The sequence below is a fragment of the Mytilus edulis genome, chromosome 9, assembly GCF_963676685.1.
Source record: "Mytilus edulis chromosome 9, xbMytEdul2.2, whole genome shotgun sequence".
Classification (NCBI taxonomy): domain Eukaryota; kingdom Metazoa; phylum Mollusca; class Bivalvia; order Mytilida; family Mytilidae; genus Mytilus; species Mytilus edulis.
The window spans coordinates 59,757,647-59,777,898 of record NC_092352.1 but is presented as its reverse complement, the minus strand read 5'-3'; the positions used below and the strand labels follow the sequence as shown (position 1 = coordinate 59,777,898).

General features: G+C 32.3%; 1 protein-coding gene across 1 annotated transcript in view; it reads right to left on the bottom strand.

Moving 5' to 3' along the window:
• Positions 1-15,447, bottom strand: part of LOC139488706 (uncharacterized) — a 30,133-nt gene extending 14,686 nt beyond the window's left edge. The window contains exon 1 of the mRNA XM_071274525.1: positions 15,333-15,447. Coding sequence (XP_071130626.1) covers positions 15,333-15,438 — 106 coding nt within the window. The 5' untranslated portion in view covers positions 15,439-15,447. The remainder of the gene's footprint in view (positions 1-15,332) is intronic.
• Positions 15,448-20,252: the final 4,805 nt, after the last annotated feature.

The window sequence follows — 20,252 nt, the reverse complement described above, 5'->3', positions numbered from 1 at the left end:
AAGAGAATACAAAATAATTATTTCAATATAACTTCAGCCAAGGCGTGGGTTTTGCATGATCCTATGATTTGAAAATACACGAGTATGCACATACATGTATTTTATCAGAATGTTTATGTTTACAATTGAAAATGTCTAATAATACAATGAAGAAAGAGATGATGATGATGATGGGAGTTTTTAACAACCTCGACTGGCTATACTGCGAAGAAAGAGCATGAATTAACGATCCCTTGATAGGTGGTAAATGTGTCACTTGTATGTAAATGAAGGGATTTTCATGACTGTGAAATGGTTCATCTTTTAACACTACAGGGTACTTTAAAAGGAAAACCGTATGTGTTAATTACTAAAATTGATCAAATACAATGTAACGCTAATTGTGTATGATACCATCCAGATGTTGTAAACAGATTATACCAATTACGCAGGCCAAGAGTTGCCAGATAAAGACATCATTAAACATGCAGTTTGTATTCGTGAAAACGTGTTAATACTTTGAAAAACGCAGATAATTTAAAAGTTTATATGGTAGAAAATTAAAAGAGAAATAAGGACAGTTACTGTAACATTGTATCTAAAAATATGTTGAAATTATATACAGTAAACCTGTTTTTAAACAATTATCTTTTGTATATAAAAAAAAAAACATTCTTATTTCCCCGCTTCTCATACATGTAGCAGATATAATAGATTCGATGCAAAGCAAGTAATTTAATTTTTGAATCAGGTATATCTCTGTATTTCGTGTTTTAACAAGAATAAAAATGAACAACATTAATGGAAAAAAAACTACATCAATTTCAATAACCTTCCTGCTCCTGTATCAGTTTTATTCTAAAGATATATATGGTAGTATTCAATCAATTCAAAATTTTAATAAAATATCTTGGTGCCCTTTGGTTTCCCGATTTTGACTTTATCCTATTTAAAGGTATAATGATATGAAAAAAAATCCCAGTACATGTGTTTGTTCTAATCGAAGGCTCAAATTTTTTAAAACATTTCTTAGCGATAGCATTTCATTTCAAATCAAAATAATGTTGTTGCTAAATGATGTAAAGTTAATCATCAATATCGAACTCTACCTCCATTTTCCCACCAGTTACAACATATTAAAATTTGAAAACCTTTAGATGAAAGGTTCATAAGTCATCGCACGGAAACGACTGGAGCAGTCCGCCTGCTCGTCCGCAGTACAACAATAAATCAATAACGGGACTGGAAATCCGGTAATAAAAATAGCAAGTCTATTTTTAGTCATTAATAAATGTAAAATAAATCCGGTTTCAGGGCCGTAACTAGGGTTCGAATTCAGGGGAGACAGGGGTATGGGGCCGCCGATTGAGGCCCCCCAAGATTTTTTTCCCTCAGTCATTGGCTAAAAATGACCCGTTTCCCTTCTATTTCCTTACTTTAAGAAACATCAGTATTGCTTGAACCTGGAAGCACTCAAACTTATGCAAAAACAAGCTAAGATTGCTATTCGGGGTGAGCCAAGGCTCCGTCGTGAAGGCCGTACTTTGACCTATAATTGTTAACATTAAATACATTGTGACCGCGGATTTTTTTTCTCAAATGATATGGCTAAAAATTACCCGTTTTCCTTCGATTTCCTTACTTTAAGAAAGATCAGTTTTGCTGGATCTTGGAGCAATTTTCATGCAAACAATTATTATCTGTTTTTAAAGATATTTATTTTAGAAACTGGTAAGTTCAAAAAACATATAAAGCAAGATAATAGAACGCAAGATAATTTTTTTTATCGAGGATCTTGAATTTCAATATTGTTGAAAGCTGAACAGACATGTATATAACTACAACCAGGGACTTTCTATCCTAGTCTAGTATATTACTTAGTATAGAAAGTCCCTGCTACAACGAATGGGAGTGTTTACCTTCTTAGGCATTGACCATAAATTATGTTCTCGTACGATCGGGAGACTTAAAAAAAAAACGATCCAACAGCTGATTCAGCCGGTAACGAATTTTCGATATCTTAAAAGATTCACAATACAAAAGGAACTTAATTGAGCCCCCAAAGAAATGTGAATAGTTAAGTTTTTATTCAAAATTATCGAAAGCAAATTTTCATATGTGTTCTCGTACGAATACTGACCCCCTCAATACTGAATAACAGACGGACGGCCACACGAAAAAAAAAGTAACTGAAACGGTTCACTTTCGATCAAAAATCCGAAAAATGACAGACATATACCAGGTATCATGATAACACTGTTAAAACTGTAAACTTAATTGTGTTGTTAATAATATAAATTCAATTTCTTCGTGTACATAATGTCAATATTTTATTTTATTACTTAAAAAAATAATTTTGGTGTAGAAAATTCAGGGGAGGCAGGCAGTTGCCTCCCCTGCCTCATAGGTAGTTACGGCCCTGGGTTTACTGTCACATTCTGACATCCTCATGTTTATGTCGTATACTAGCTTGTAAACTGGTGTTTGTCTTTGAGTCGCTTTTTGTTTTTACTCAATGCAATAAGCAGTTTGTCGGCAGTGATTTTTGAAAGGCAGTGGCTATTCGTCCGGCTAGCCGGACAAATAGTCAAAAATGTCTATTCATCCGGCAAGCCGGACAAATAGCATTTTTACGGTTTTTCGCTATTTGTCCGGCCAAATATATAATGATGAAGATATAACATCGTGTTTTGAAGGTTTTGAATGAAACGGGTTGTTTTATAATATATTGTCTAACCTCGGATTATGAAAAAAAAAATCATTCTTTAAAAAAAAACAAAAAAACTATACATTTGATTCAGATTTTTTTTATTCTAATATTCTAAAGGAACTTGGGTATTGGGTGGGGGGGGGGGGGGGGGGGGGGGAGGGCAAAAATGATTCTCTCTTTTGTTGTTCTGCCTATGAATTTCCTGTAAGGTAAATAGTCGGGCCAATCATTATTGGCTTCATCTATAATTTCAAAAGATCCTGAATTTATAGTTTCTGTGAAGTTTGGTTAAAGTAAGGTCCCCATATGATTATGCACGATTCTTCATTTAAATTGTTCGGCGATTTTTAATTCATATGAAATTTGAGAAGGGCAGGCACGTGTAACCTGTACCCAAAAGAAGGATTGTGTTTTCGATAAAATTTTTTTAGAACAAAATGTATATTAGATACAACAGAAAAGGGGGGATACCAAAACCCTGGTGTCTTATTCCCAGTCCAGGCATATCAGTATGTTTATAGATCTGCGTTGTAGTATGACTAAAAAATAATGCATCCAAGCAAGTTTGATATAGTATTATTTCCGAATGCGTTTTGTCTCCATAAGGTAAATGGGGGTAAATCATCAATTTCACTTTAATTTCAGGCTTATTCCTCACAGTTAACATCATATCACTTCTATAGACATTTGTTTAAAGCAATCACATTCTCTCTGGTTTTCTCTGTGACATCTTTAAATATGAATCACGATCTCCAATTCTCAACACGTCCATTGCATACGCGCTTGTGTTATCCGACACCGCGTGTGTTATCCGACACCTCATCCGGGACACTTTCCACGTCACATGACACTTTTATTGATATTGAATATTTGTGCATCCGCAGACGGATGGCCGGACGAATAGAGATTTTTAACTATTCGTCCGGCTAGCCGGACGAATAGACACTCCGTTTTTGAAACTTGTCAGCAACAATGCTGATATATACCTGATATATAAATTTTATAAAAATCTGACAAGAATTTTACCCGTTAGAGACCTAACAAGACCGGACGGAAGGACGGAAGCCCGATATTTTAATGTTCCCATCAGCGTGTCGCGCGGGGGACAAATCTTAAAATCATTTTGAATTTAGATTCATATTAATTTGCACTTTGGTCTTCGGAGATGGGTATGTTTTTTGTGTTTTGAGTTAGATATGATACACAGGCCTGGTACAGCTGGTAAAAAACGCACCTTTTCACAAAGTGGGGAGACAAAACGACTCACATGCGATTAGCAAAGGTGCCTTTTTGTGGAGGGCATATTGGTCACATGGGCGTCGGGAAAAGCCCGAGAGTATTCACAGTCTTATAAGGATTTTTTCTAACAAGTATACAAGTGTTTATGTAAATTAAAAGGGTTGCTATTTCTTTATTTGCAAAAATGGAAATGTGGGATATACACAGCAACCGTCCAATTAACGACAATCAAAACCAAAGACATATAGATAACACGTGACTAATGCAGAATGGACAAGTATTTTTCTACTGCTAATCTGTTACGGTAGTTTTAGTAAAGATTTGTTGGTTTCTTGAATATGAAAGTTAATAATTATAAAGAAAAAAGAAGATGTGGTATGATTGCCAATGAGACAACTCTCCACAAGAGACCAAAATGACACAGAAATTAACAACTATAGGTCACCGTACGGCCTTCAACAATAAGCAAAGCCCATACCGCATAGTCATCTATAAAAGGCCCCGAAATAAGTATATTTAGTAGAGCAAGTATTAAATCTATCAAATTATAACATCACATGTTCACAACAATAGTAAGATTTAAGCTATAACAGCAACATAGTTTATTCTCCTAGTACGTATTTGTTAGTCTTGAAAAAACTCAAACCATTATGACATAAGGAGATGTGATATGATTGCCAATTAAACAACGTTCCATCAAAGTCAAAATGACGTACATGTTAGCTTGCTATATTTGATATCTCCCAAGTACCATCCCACTATGAACTGCTTATACAAAAAGATATTTTGTCACCAAATGATTTATAATAATTTATAAAATAGAACATCATTATATATGCTAATATAAATTGTGTGCCCTTGGCTAAATACTGGGATCATATTGTTTTACCAGTGTCCTTTCGACAGTCCCGCACTTGGTATACTAGCTAGTATAGGATTATACGGCTGATTTCGTAGGATTATGTACAGTTTTTAAGCTTAAACTTTTAAATGATGTACCTGGTGTTAGTACATACACTAACGATTCGCATCTTGTCAATTTTTTTTTATGACAGGTTGCAAAATTTGGCATTTTTTAATATATTGCGCCGATATATTTTTTTTACCTATTTTGAGGGTGCATATATATTCTCAGGATCATTTTTTCTTTAATGATTTTTCACGAACGACAGAATGTTGAACTTGGTGTATTTGAGTGAAATTTTGCATACAGTTAGCAAGGTTTGTCCGACCATGGAAGTATATAATACTTCCACTTCCATGGTCCGACTAACTACGCACACAACCCACACGTTTACATCATACAAAGTATGCTATATTAAGATTGTGCATGTATTGTATCAGGATGTTGATTTTCTTTTTAATTTTCACAAATAACAGAATGTTTAACCTTTCTTGACTGCTGCACCAAATGTGTTTTTCAGACACAACAATTCAAATTGCACTGTATCGTCCTGTAAATGCATGCAATATTTGCCACCGGACGTTGAGCAACCATCAATCAATCAATTCAAATTGTATCTCAATATCACTGTTTACCAAATTACTTTATTCTGTAACGTCAAACGTTTTCTGTCAAATTCTTAGCGTATCGGTCAACTTTGAAGCAATGTATATAAAACACAAGGATGATTTCATGTGTGTTTCTATATATATATAAAAAAATAGAAGATGTGGTATGATTGCCAATGTTACAACTCTCCACAAGAGACCAAATGACACTGAAATGTACATCTATAGGTCACTGTACTGCCTTCAACAATGAGCAAGCCATACCGCATAGTCAGCTATAAAAGGCCCCGAAATGACATATGTAAAACAATTCAAACGAGAAAACAAACGACCTAAAAAGTTTATGTACAAAATAATGAACGAAAACAAATATGTTACATAGCAACAAACTAAATTACAGACTACTTGACTCGGGGCAAGAACATACAGAATGTGGTCAGGTTAAACTCGTTTAAAGGCGCCAACCCTCCCTTCCCCTAACCTGGGACATTAACTGACCCCTGTTGTGTTCCCTTATCGCTACACTAACGGTGCGAAGCTTAAGATGGAATGACGGACCAGTTTAACGTGGGACAGTGGTGTAACAGTACAACATGAGAATAAACTGTAGAAATCAGTTAAAAAAGGCTTAACTCATCAGATGGATACAAATATAATACATCTAACAAAAACAGAGTGGACGTAGAAGGGTACTTATACATCCCAACAAGCAAAAGACTTTAAGTACACAGTACTCGCAGTTACTGACAGCTAGTTGAAAGCTAATAACAACTATTACAAAAAGCATGCATCAGTCCGGGATATTATGTTAGTTTTTAGTTTTTTCCGTATATAAGAACAAAGCCATCTATTGAAAAATCTTAAAAAAAAGAAAAGTTAAAACAAGGCATTTTCCCTGAGTGTGTGAATTTGTCGTCAAAATTGACGTTTTCTAATCAAATTTACGAAAAAACAAAAATGGTAACCGCCATTTTTTTTATTACATATTCCGATGTAACTCGATTCAAAGTACAAGTGTGCCAAAAATTTTAGAAATCGGGAGATATGCCATTCGGTGTCGTGTTATCTTGAAATATAAGTACACAGTTTTGGATTATGAAGAAAAATTGCCCACTTAGAGGGGAACACGAAACTGCATTAAAAATGGAAAAAAAATATGGAGCAAAATTAAACATACAAATCTATGCCCAGTCCCACTAGACAACGATCGCACCACGCTCACCACGATCTGAAATAAATAAAGATCGTGGTGAGGTCGCGGTATGAGCGGCATGAAAATGTAAATTTTCGTTGCTTTCACGATGCTACTACGTCCTCATGAAGCTTCTACAACGATCCCGCTACAATTATACCACGTTCTCACAGCGCTTATTCTGCGACCTCACTACGTTTATCAAGATATGTCTACGCTCATCACGTTCTCACTAAGACCGTACCACGAGTCATAAGATTGCAACACGATCTTACCACGCTTCTTCTGCGATTATAGCACGTTCTTACCACGATTTTACCGCGATCTATTCTACGCTCTCAGCAATAACGTCAACATCGTGTTCCATATGAATACAGTTCCATTCCTTCTATTTCTGATTAATACGTTTTCTCGAAAACAATAGTCATGCCACCAAAATCTACTAAAACACGTGGACGTGGTGGTAGGGTTGATGTAGAGGCAGAGGGAGCTCTGATAGCAACGAATCTTGATCAAGTAGTTATGTCGGACCGACCAATCCGACGTTAATTAAAACCTATTGCTGGTCTATAAAGCTGAATTTACGATATTTTAGTGAACGATAGCAGAGATGACACAGATGTGTCAATAGATATAGGAAGATGTGGTATGAGTCAATGAGACAACTCTCCATCGCCAAGTAACTATTTTTAAAAGTAAACCGTTATAGGCCAAGGAACGGCCTTCAACACGGAGCCTTGGCTCACACCGAACAGCAAGCTATAAAGGGTCTCCAAAATTACCAGTGTACAACCATAATAACGGGAAAATCAACGGTTTAATCTATATGAAAACGAGAAGCATGGCTGAGCCGTAGGACAAAATGAACAAGAAGTCCCAATTACATACAGACAAACAAAACTTTAAGATATTTAATATATTTAATGTGAAAATGACAATGAGAATGATGATCGTAGTATGAACGTAGTCAGGTCGTAAGAAGAGCGTGATGGCGACGGCAAGGGCGTGCTAGAATCGTACTATGGTCGTGAATAGCGTGGTATAGTCGTAGTGGAGAGTAATTGGGTCGCGATGAGAACGTGATGGTCGTAGTGAGGTCGTAATAACGTCGCAATGAGATCGTAGCGCAGTTTCTCCGAATGAAATCACGCTCTCGCTACGATGGTACAGCGACCTTTGCGATCTTACTACGATCTTAGTGCGCTCTCACTACGCTTCTACTACGATATGATTTCGCCACGACCGCACCACGATTGTTTTGAACATGTTCAAAGTTAGCAACGCTCATCACGATCTTATTGACCTCACTACGACCGTGATACGACCTTACTGCGATCTACACGATCGTACTACGATCATCAAAATTTGCATTTTTTCATAGATCGTAGTGCGATCGTGGCCTAGTGGGACTGGGGTATTAGAAAAGGACACTACTTTAAAAAAGAAAAAAAATAACAACAAGAGATACAATCATAATAATTAAGTGAAATAAAAAAAAAACGTAGATAACTAGAATGGCATCTTCTATGAGGGTGTGGATGGAGTTTTACAGAATAGAGAATGATGGGCTAAAAAAATAAAGAATAGAAAAGAAAAGGATAGGCCAAAAATTTAAGAATAGAGAATAGTGGGCTTCTTGAATATAAAAAAAAGAGAATAATGGGCAAAATTTATATAGAATAGAGAAAAATGGCGTAAATGATATTAAGAATTGAAGAACACCCACCTCTCTCTTTTTCCAGAGCCTCTTTTATCCTATGACTGTATATATATATATATATATATATATACAATGCTAGGCGGTGTTGTCGTAGAAGTTAGAAAAAAAGTACAGGTTCCAGCCCCGGCGCCGGGGAGGAAGTTACGAATCAAATCTACTCTAACATCGGTAGGTTGATTTTCTAGGCACTTTTTATATATATATATATATATCTTTCGACTAAACCCGAATATGAGACAACGTAGAATTTGAATACACATACACAAACACAAACGCATTGCAACATTTTGATTTTTTATTAAAAGAATAAATTCAGTCTCTGCTTTAACTCTTGTTTTACCTCCCAGAATTGTATGTTTATTTATATTTTCTCTAACTTTTCAGCCATGATGTCTGAGAGACATTTCAAAATTGGTCTTCAACATTAAATGCTTCTATGTTTGTTTATAAATTACTATGGAAAACACGCTACAGTACATAAACATATTGTCCTTAAAACAGGTTTAATTTTGCTATGTGAAAAAAACAGAAATGTCGTATTAATAATGAATAAGTATAAATGTACAGCTAAATTTTCAAATTTATTAAAAAATGTCTTCAGTTAAGACAAACAGTTTAACGGCGTGAAAAGCAGCGTCTTCTATATGTAAAATAAATTTGCAGATTTTGCCACTTTTATCACATTCACTGGCTACCTATAGAACAATAGACCATTTTTCAAATTAGATTGTTTTTTTAAAGTTAGGATGTTCTGACAAAATTTTTCTACAAAAAAGATCAGTTTGCAGGTCATCTTACAATGGACCCTCTATCAATACATGTTCCTCAGTTTCAACAATTTTTATACACGCTTTACATGTTCGTTGATGGAAGGATAGGTCTCTCACTAACAATAATGATATAGTCTTAGAGTACTTGTTTTTGTTATAGCATGGAAGTATTATATTATAATACTTCCATGGTTACAGATATAAGCCAATCGAAGCACATACTAATGAATTTATGTCCCTGATATTCTTAAACTAATCAGCAAATTTTCCAAAATTTCATTGCATGCCGCCTAAAAATATAAAGAAAGTACCACAGAAAAAGTGTATACAATAATGTTCCGAGTATGATATAAAAAAGGGGGGAGTACCCTGCCCGGAAATTAATATTACTGATATGTAAAGAAAAGTTTTAACCACGAGTTTGACTGAACTTGACAGGGTTATCTGAAATTCACAACAGGTGATCAAATACACGATGAAATTTGTGAACTCCACGCGGATATCTTTAGAAAACATGCTTATCGAAACAACAGGGGTCGCAGGCATCTGTTTTCATGTATAATTCTAAATTTTAACGATTCAAATTATCTCATTCAGTCGATAAATAAAAAAAATAAAAATTCTGCAAATACATGTACGATATAAATGCAAGAAGATTTGGTATGAGTGTCAATGAGACAGCTCTTGGTAAACTTTACATTAACAGAACAATTATAATTAAAATAAGTTTCCTTTTTAATACAAATTTTACATAAATGTTCAAGTATAAAAATTAAATATATTTAAACTTTAGAAACTTAAAATCTAAAATTTATAAAAAACGAAAGGAGCTAACGTCAATAGATATTAAATTTTCATGCGAATTGGGTCAAGCGTTTTTGAGTTATTGTCCGACATGCTGACGACGGACGGACGGACAGACGGACAACGGTATACCATAATACGTCCCATAAACGGGCGTATAAAAAAAGATTCCTGTCAAAGTACAATTGAACGCTGTAAAATTTTAGTATAAAATAGGCGGTAAATGAGATTTCGAATGACTGATAGTTCGATAACTTGTTTTAAGTTTTGCGTATTTAAAACAACACAATCAAATGACAACGGGAGCATTGTTTAAGACGATTTATAAATCATAAAGAAATGATAATTATTTGTGCCTTATTATATTGATGGATATTGATACCAGCGGTTGTCTTCTATTGATCTTTTCGGACCAGATCTTTCTGTAAAAGATGATAATTGTCACACTTAACTCCTGATAAACCCCGTTGATCGGAGAAAGGGCTACATCTCGTCCATGGAATGATATCATCTATCGATTTGTTTGATTTCATTGTTAAATTGTGTGTCAATTATGACACGTGACTCACTGGTTCTTTGTTTGTAATTTTTAACTTTAACAAGAAAGTTTTTGCAGAGGACGCTTCATGAAGCACACGGAGTTCAACATCTCGTGAAAGGACTTAACGGATAAGGAAAATATTCTTCAATAGATTTAACGTTTATATAATTATGTGTGCATCTTTCAAGATGTGTTTTGTGTCAAATATTATGTGGCAACTTTACTACAGATGAAGGAATATTTCTAGACCATTTCAGAAACTTGGACTTTTTATTAAAAACTTGATAAATCGCTCGATAACCTTCCGAACGCTACCGATTTTAAATTTGTTATTATCTAGTATTGTATTGGCTTAATTTGTATATGTGTATTATTTCTACCAGTAATAAGAGACATATATAAATAGTATAAATGTCTCTGCAGTAACATATAATACATATTGTAGTATATGTCTCTTTTAAAAAAAGTAAATTCTAAGTGAATTATGACTCGTGCAATTCCAGAAGTTTCAAAGAGATACTCAAAGGAAACGATCGTGTTATGCTACGCGAATGAACCATAATAACTTCCCGAGAGTAGAAGATTTTGATGGATAAAGAAATTCACGCAGTACATCAAGAGATCAAGAACCGTTTATGTAGACCCGATTTTTTTTTTTATTAAAACGAAATTATTGAAATACATGTATAATAAATGATATTACCAATATGCCAAAACCAATCCCAAAGAAGCTATATGTGTCATATCATAGCTTTAACAGTAAAGCTATGGCAATATTTGTCCATATAATCTGCACCTTTTAAATATAAAACTAAAACTAAAAGCAAATATAACTATTTACCATACATTTCTAGCTGTCTTAAATATCTTTCTTTATAATATCTTTGCATACATATTCAAAGTTTCATATGCCCAATATATTTACACATACATTTCTAGCTGTCTGAAATATCTTTCTTTATCATTTCTTTGCATATGTATTCAAAGTTACATATGCCCAATATATTTACGGCACATTTCATTGATATTATCATTTGGCCACATTTCTTAATTAAACAAATTGTCTGCAAATCTATGTATTTACCATACATTTAGGAATATGCTCAAAGGCTTTTGATATGTTCTGATTTGACATACATTTCAGCCGACTATAAAGACTAACAAAAATATTCCTTTACAATACATTTGACAGGTCTCTGCAGATTAAAGGAAATGATGCTTTACACCCCTCTATAAAGTTCTCGTTTTCAATTGGTTTACATACCAGGCAAATGTAGATGCACCTTACACTTTATAACCCCTATAAAATTATTTGAATGATGATGCTTTGCTACCTAGACAAAGAAACACATTTGCGGATAAATTTACATCATAGAAAAATACATGACAAAGATTTCCATTTGCAGAGGTATACAAATACATAAGTTTGTGAAAGTTTTGAGATGGTTATAAATATATGCAAATTCTAAACTTTAAAATGGTTTGATTAGGTGTTAATATATTTTATAAACCGCGGTCTCTCATAACCGCCTATAGGAGGGTATAGCACAAGAAATGTTGATATTTACTACATGTAAAGACAAGATAAACTAAATGCAGCGGTTTGTAAATATATGTAAATGTCGGTCTCTGAATACATTTACATAACATTTGCATACCTCTTCAAATCCGGGATTTCGTGTAGTGATACAATACGGTAAAGATCCCTTTTTGATTTTCTTGAAATTTTGGCGGAAGGTCAATTTTGATGAGTACTTTTGAAATATTCGAAGAAAAAAATACCTTCATGACTTACTTTTTGAGATAATTTGGTTCGAAATTTGCATATGTTTGAAAGGAAAATCCTGAAATTTCACAAAAAAGGATCATTAAGGAGAGTTACAATACTTTTGAACGAACAGTCATAACTTAATCGGGTTTTTTGTAAAAAAAATCCATGATTTATGGAATAACCCATAGTTATAAGTTTACGTTTAAAATTAAATCATTATTTTCTTAATTTACAATATTATTAGTGAAATTAAGAAATTGACAATGCGTCTATTTCGAAATGCAAAAAAAATGCGATCATTGATTTTTTTCTCAAAAATTTATATGATTTAGGCGGAGTATTCTTTAAACATTACTTGAATGATTGCAAAAGAAAAAGAAACTATGGATCTATGTGCTTGTTTATTCAATAAAACCATTTAAAATTGATTTTTTAAAGGCAAACGCGACGTTTGCCAATAGGGCGTTAACCTACGTTGAAACAAGTTTTAATCTCAATAACGTCGTGAAATCATTCCCGCCACTCACGATTAAGCTGTCAAGTTCAGTGGTATAGCCAAGTTTTTTCGTTAAGCAATAATCTTATTCATCAAAAATTTTTAAATCTGGTTTCTCGTAAAAAAACGGAAAATATTTGTCAAACCATTATGAATTGCTAAACCACATTAATTAGGGTCAGCTTAACACTACTCTGAACATGTTTAAAAAGTGTATATTTAGAGCTATTTCCATTAAATTAATGTCGTAGTTGTCTCAATATAGTTCATTACGATGTAGTTTTAATAGGAAGTACAGCAGTCGATATAAGAGCATGAAATTGCATGATTCTGTATCAATAGACTAGTTAAGTAAGCTTGTCGTGGTGGTAATTTTATACCCCCTACCACAAACACACACACAAATTCCGTTGGGGGCATGTTGTTTTACTTGTGTCCGTCTAAGCTTCTGCCGTCTATAATACTTATAACTGTGTCTCTTAACTGACAGTTCTTTGTCGTATATGTATTAGTATTCTAGGGGGTTAAAATCTAAAAATGCTGTTAAGTGTTGTAATGTCAGGAACAGTATGATATAGTTTCTTTATTTATGATGTTAATTTGTCTTTTTGTTGATGGCATCTGTTAATTTTATCCGTATAATTCTCCACACGATTTAGAGAGTTTGCCAAATGGTGTAGATATTATTTATTGATCAAGACAGTACGTTAATATCTAAATTCCTTATTTTTTTGTGTAGTTTGGTTTCTGTCAGATCGACGCATCATTACTTACACTGTATCTTAAATTATTCATTTCCTACATTCACATGTATATGAAATAAGATACATACAAAAGTAAGAATGTGGATTTGATATTTGTTACATTTCAAATTAATACTGTTGACCTCATTATTGATAGAATTTAATTAAATGAAATCGTCTATTAAATAACCATAATCGTGTATTGAGACTCGACAAATCTAGACGTCCTTTACTCTTATTGTTATGCTAATTTAAGCATGTGATAGTTGAGCCGTATTAGTCCGTGCAATTTAACGGTAACTTTTACCTTGAAAACCAAACGGAGAGGACGTTGAAAAAATATGACCCATCCTCTCCTACTCTCATCAATTTAACTTTGTTTACTGCTGGTTTTATTTATTTTTCAGATGCTCCAGTATATCAGTCATGGTAACATGCTGGAGCAAAGTCACACAACCGAAGCGAAATTTACTTCATTTTATGCAGACTATGGTTAGCCCAGCTGCTAATTCTGAAATATTGCTGGATGGACCGCCCTTCAGTAAACAACTTTTGGATCGCCCAGCTGTGATACAGTGATTAGTTCAATCGTCATCAAGACTTTATTGATTGACAACTATTTTGGTGGTGTATTGATGTTGTTGTTTGAATGAATTTTGATTAAATGTTGCCATGACAATTTAATATTCAAACAAAATCAGTGTTTGTTATTTGTTGTAGTGAAATACAAATCAAGTCATCAATGGCGTCTGTTCGTCAAATGTCAGACAATTTTTTTGGCAGGTACTATTTTTCAAATTAACGCAACCAAATTTATGACGTCATCTATTTCAACACTAAAATAGTAAAAATCTGCTTGAGATATGAACTACTTCCTAAAAACAATCAGTTTTATGCACTACCGATTGAGCAACGGCGGCACATGGTACAACAAAGTTATTATTCAACTGCAGGTTCAATTGAGTGATGTTTCACAAATAATAAAAAGAACATAACTTTGTTTTTGTTTGAAATGTCCTTCACAGAGGATTCCCTGTTTTTGTCAACTTAAAAACACGGTGAATTCACCATTTTTGACTTTCATCCTATTAGGAGGATTAAATTCACTGTTTTTATCGTAAATTGTATTCTGTCAGCACTTTTTGAAATTGGCTCTCCAGTTAACAAAACTGGGGGGAAATGGTCCTATCTCTTTAATTGATGATGGCATGAAGTAAAACTAAAAAAATGAAATGGTAGAAACATTTCTACATATGAACACGTTTTGTTTTAGTTATACAAAATACGTAAAAACTATTTGCTAACAAAGTCTTATTAGATGCGGTATGAGGGATATGCCTTCCTTTAACAATTGAAGGAAGAGTTCGGCGCATAGCGTAATATATGCATAGCAGGGTTAATAGTCATATCTAAACACCAAATGATACAACAAATGTTGTCTGAAAAATTGATGTAATATTCATTGCAAGAAATTACGGAAAATACGGAGTGTATGTATTATTATATCTAATAAAACACAAAATAGTTTGTATCGGTATAAAATTCATTAGATGATATTAATGCATGCTAAATAATTGAAAGACTAGTAACCTATTTGTATTTTTAATCAAATGAGTTGATATTTTGAGGAGACTTGATTTTAGATAAAGACATTGTCTTCTTATATATATATATATATATACATGTGCAAATAAAACTTATATCTTAATGTAGTCGACATCTTTCATTTTCGATAAATACTATTTTTAAAGAACAATTCAGAAAAATCCCTTGCAGCAGTATTTAAAATACGTAGTTTGCAAGTTATGGATAAGACGATCAAAGGACACATACATTCTAAAAATGGTAATATTACCTGCTGTATTAATCGGTGTTAAGTGAAAACACAAAATATATAAGAATAACAATTCACTTATCCGCAAAGTATCCATTTTAGATAAAACTGTGTAATGTAGTAACATTCAGGAAGTGTCATATGTTATACGCAGTAGTTTTAATGAATGAGTTATAAAAACGGAAAATATCAGATGAAAACAACTTAGATCAGTGAAGTGTGAGTTATAAAAATGTTAAATAAGGTAGTAAAGGGACTATTTTGTTCTACAATATATGAAGTTAATATCGTTTCAACCATGATGTTCAAAAACTATAAATTGATTCAATATTTTCAATAAAATTACATTTTTAATGGTGTAATATATGGATCTGTGCTCATATTTTCCACATTATTATAATATTTTAGCAATTATATGTCTCTCTTAAACTATGTATTCAACCAATAACTGGCACGCATAATTATAACCCTTAGTTTGCGTTTTGAAAAATAGTTCTGAGAAAAAAAAAGTTTGCTATATCATTGTTTAAGTTCCTATTGAAGAGGAAATTGTTTGTTTTCTATAGATTAATTATTTTGTATGTTTTCAAAAATAAGTATCAATTATTCTAATTCATGAAACCGTTCAACATGAACTAAAAGACGATAAAATGATAAATGACGCCAAACGGTACTGTTTGTCTGTGAAATGGGTAGGCCATATAACTACAAAATTAATGCTAATAATCGAACCAAGGACAACAAAGACATTAACAGTGATTAATCAGACATAATTGAATAATGTAATATTGTATAAAAATGTATTATGATACGATTTGTTTTACTAATTAAGTATTTCTCAATCCTCACTTTCAGAAAATAATTTCTTTATAATCAGGAAATCTAGCACTTTTGTTTTGTGGAAAAGAGTTTCACGTTCCATTTTTTCAATTTTTATTAACTTAAACCACATTTTAAAATCATCTTGAATAAAGATTTAAAATCTGTATTGAATTTGTGTTTGTATTAAATTGGTTGTTTCTTGTATGATCGAATCAAAATTTTACAATTGTGTAAATAATGTGGCTTTAAAAACAATCTGTAACTAATTTTTTTCATCATTTATATTTAAAAGGTAACTATATTTTAACTAATCAATTAAAAATATATCAGTTTCAAATTGAAGTTCTGAATCTTTTCAATTTTAGAAATAGCGAAATAATGTCACATAATTTGAGAACGTCGAAATTGTCCTGTTGCCTAAATAGTACAACGAAAAAAAAAACAACAACAAATAACCTACTTATTTTTAGGTCTTTTTTATGGTTATATAGCTTGTAAACCGTTTTGATTCTTATGAATAAGTTGCTTTTAATTATTCTGCTATGAGCATTCCTAATAAAGGCTAACCTAAACGATTAGAACACTTGAACGTTATAAAGACTGTTTTAATTTTCGATCAGACATCTGCTTTAAATGCGAAACTAAGTGACAGACAAAATATTGCTTACCATAATAATTTGATTTCAAAATAAGAAATTATTGAAACAAGTCTCATAAAAACAAGTAATCCCGAATGTTTACACATACAACCTGTACAATTAAACGTTAAATATGAAAAAAGGAGATGTGGTATAACTGCCAATGAGACAACCATCCACCAAAGTACAAATGTAGAGGATATTATTAGTTACGAATTGTGCTAGTGACCTAACAAGATATATATGGGTTCAGTAGCACACCAGAAACACATTCATCTTATCAACTATCTTAATCTTAATCGTCCGGTACTCAACAATGAGAAAATCCAAACACTTATAGTCGAAATGAAAAATATGAAACAAATCAATTGATATACTAACGCCAAAATGTATAACAAAACAAATTTCGAAAAGTAAATATGACAGACATGAACCAACCACTGAACAACTGAACTACAGGCTCTTGAATTTGAACAGGCTCATAAAGAGTGTTGCGGGTTAAACCCACCCTTTAACCTTGGAAATCGGTGTAACAACAAACCGTAAAAATCAGTTGAAAAGGTCTCAGAAAACTCGTCAGATCGATACAAATGAAAAAAACCACAGACATACCATACAGTAATTAAACACCACCTCGTACAGATCTGCAATTAGCTGCAGTTACCTTCTGGTAGTTCAACGCCAATAACAATTGATAATCAGGCATGCTAATTGCAAAGCCCTGTTAGTTAGGAAATTGTGGACATCTATAAAATGTAAATACTCATGAAAAATTATTAACTTTATTTATTGCATTCAAAGTCAAACAGTGTAGGCGTTTGCCATCTACTTTCGACATCAGTAATGGTATTGGCAAAATTAAGAGCGGCATTCCGTACCTTATAGTAGATTGGTATATATACCATTTCGTACCTCATGAAATATTTATATGTAGAACATTTCGTACCTTATGAAAGGTTATATGCGCGACATTCGTACCTTATGTAAGATTTGTATGTCTACCATTTCGTACCTTTATGCTTATGGAAGATTTATATGTAGATCATTTCGTAATTTTTGAAAGATTTGTATGCATGCGATTCCGTACCTGATGAAATATTTGTATATATAGATAATTTTATACCTAATGATTGATTTACATGTTGACCATTTGGTACATCATGGAAGGTTAACATATGTTCACTATGTCGTATCTTTTGGAAGATGTGTATGTATGCCATTTCGTACCTCGTGTAAAATTGGTAAGTGTTTCTTGCAAATTCTGATGCAAATATATTTCTCTATTACTTCCTTTTTAGGTGAATATTAATTTGTGTCTTATTACTACATTTCCCGATAAAACACAACTGTTAATGACCATGAAGGCATTTGTAACTAGTTATTTCTTTGTAGGTTAATTAACTTCATATATTTAGAATTGAAAATATTCTGGACAAAGCCTGGAAACAAAAAAATTGTAATTGAAACTATGAATTTGTCAAAGTGCTGCTAACTTCATCAATAGTCTGATTATAAAATTTCTACGGATGGATGCATTGTATTTATGTTATATTTTAAAAACAAATAAAACCATCTAAAATAAACCAGTATGATCTAAATTTAACACATTTAAGATACTCATCATGCGGCTTTACTATGAGGGATTTTCCTTTTTTTAATTGTAATGTTGTATTATTTTGACTATCTACAAATATATAATACAAACACAAAAAATAGGATATTTAGTCCATGAGGTACGAATTAATAAATTCATTTGGCTCAAAGGTTACAAAATGGTTTTGTTCATGGCTATTTAATGGTTTATGTTGAATACGAAATGGTCATTTTTGGTATCAAATGGTAGAGGTACGAAATGGTCGAAATATCAGATATGCGAAATGGTAAAGGTTCAAACTAATGTGTTATCGATACATGCACAGAAGGAAATACTTGAATTGAAAACGCTGCGGCTCCGTTATAACATTTGTTTTTCTATTGATTGGTATATTCTGAATAGACGTTCGAATTGCTTAGACAGTCATTCCTGCTTTTAGATTAGCCATGTCGCAGTTGTATATATTATACATGTTTGCATCACAGTATTACGGTTCTTAAACAAATAGATGAAGTGGTTCATTGAAGCACGCTTAATATTAGTCAGCATGATGTCATTATAATAAGCAAACGTCTTAAGTAAAACTATAAATATCTATTATTAAAAGTCTTATGCAAACAAAATACACAAATCACGACCAATACTAGAGTTTCGTTTAGTATAATCCTTAAATTAATAATATAATCAAGTCTGATTACGTAATCTAAATAAATGCTTCGTAACTGGGGAATATCCATTTTGGAATATTCGTAATTTTCAATAACTTAGACTTGATGATAGAGATATTGACCATAACAAAATAATGATATCAAAGTCAACTTTGTTGAAATTAACTATTAACGATCAAAAGTCTAATTTGACACATTAAGTACAAAGCTCATTAAAAGACTACTTTAATATACATATAAATTGTTATAATAACAATTTCGGTCAGGATAAATGCTCCGTATCCTTTGGTTATTTTTTTTTATATCATATTAACTAAGTTTGTTTCTTGTGATGTGAGGAGGTCGTAAACTGTTTCTCCTTGTTTGATGTGTATTTAATTTGATATTTTTAAAACTATGTTACATATTTGTGTTAGATAACATTGTATATGTATTCTACATCTGTAGCATGGATGAATACCCCAAGACCTTTCTTTTGTTATTTTGTGTTTGTCTTCAGTAAATGAATAAAACAAAAACATCTTTATTTCAAGAGGATTATCCCATTAGTTAAAATCTTCCTGTGAATCCTCAAAATAATAAGAACTCTTTTATAAGTACATACATTTTTATAATGATATATTATACACAATATACAATTGTATCTAGATAATAATGAAAAAGCATATTAATTTGCAAAATTGTATCTAGATAATAATGAAAAAGCATATTAATTTGCAAAATTGTATCTAGATAATAATGAAAAAGCATATTAATTTGCACAATTGATGAAAAATTTGTAACATTTTTTTTTTTATAAAAGATACAAGTATATTACTCATTTTAATTTCATTTTGTAAACTGTTCCATTATATTTGAGAAAATGAATATTTAATTGTTTTCTTTAAAAAAAACTCTTTGGACTCAAGTGTAGTATTCACTTTTCAGCATACAGAATAATTAAAATACGAAATTCGTGTAAGGGATAAGTACTAGTGTAGTGGTCATAAGGGTATCTGACATGCGACACATTGTACAATGTTGTGAACATATAGTAAATATAATACATATGTACAGGAGTGTTCTTTAACAAATGAATGATAACCTAGAGTATCAAGTCACTGATAGCAGTAGGATGGTTATTAGAAGTTAATTTAATTCGTTTGACATATTTCTATCAATCTATATTAAAAAAGATAATAAACAAATGGTCCAATTGTTACCAATAACTAACAAAACC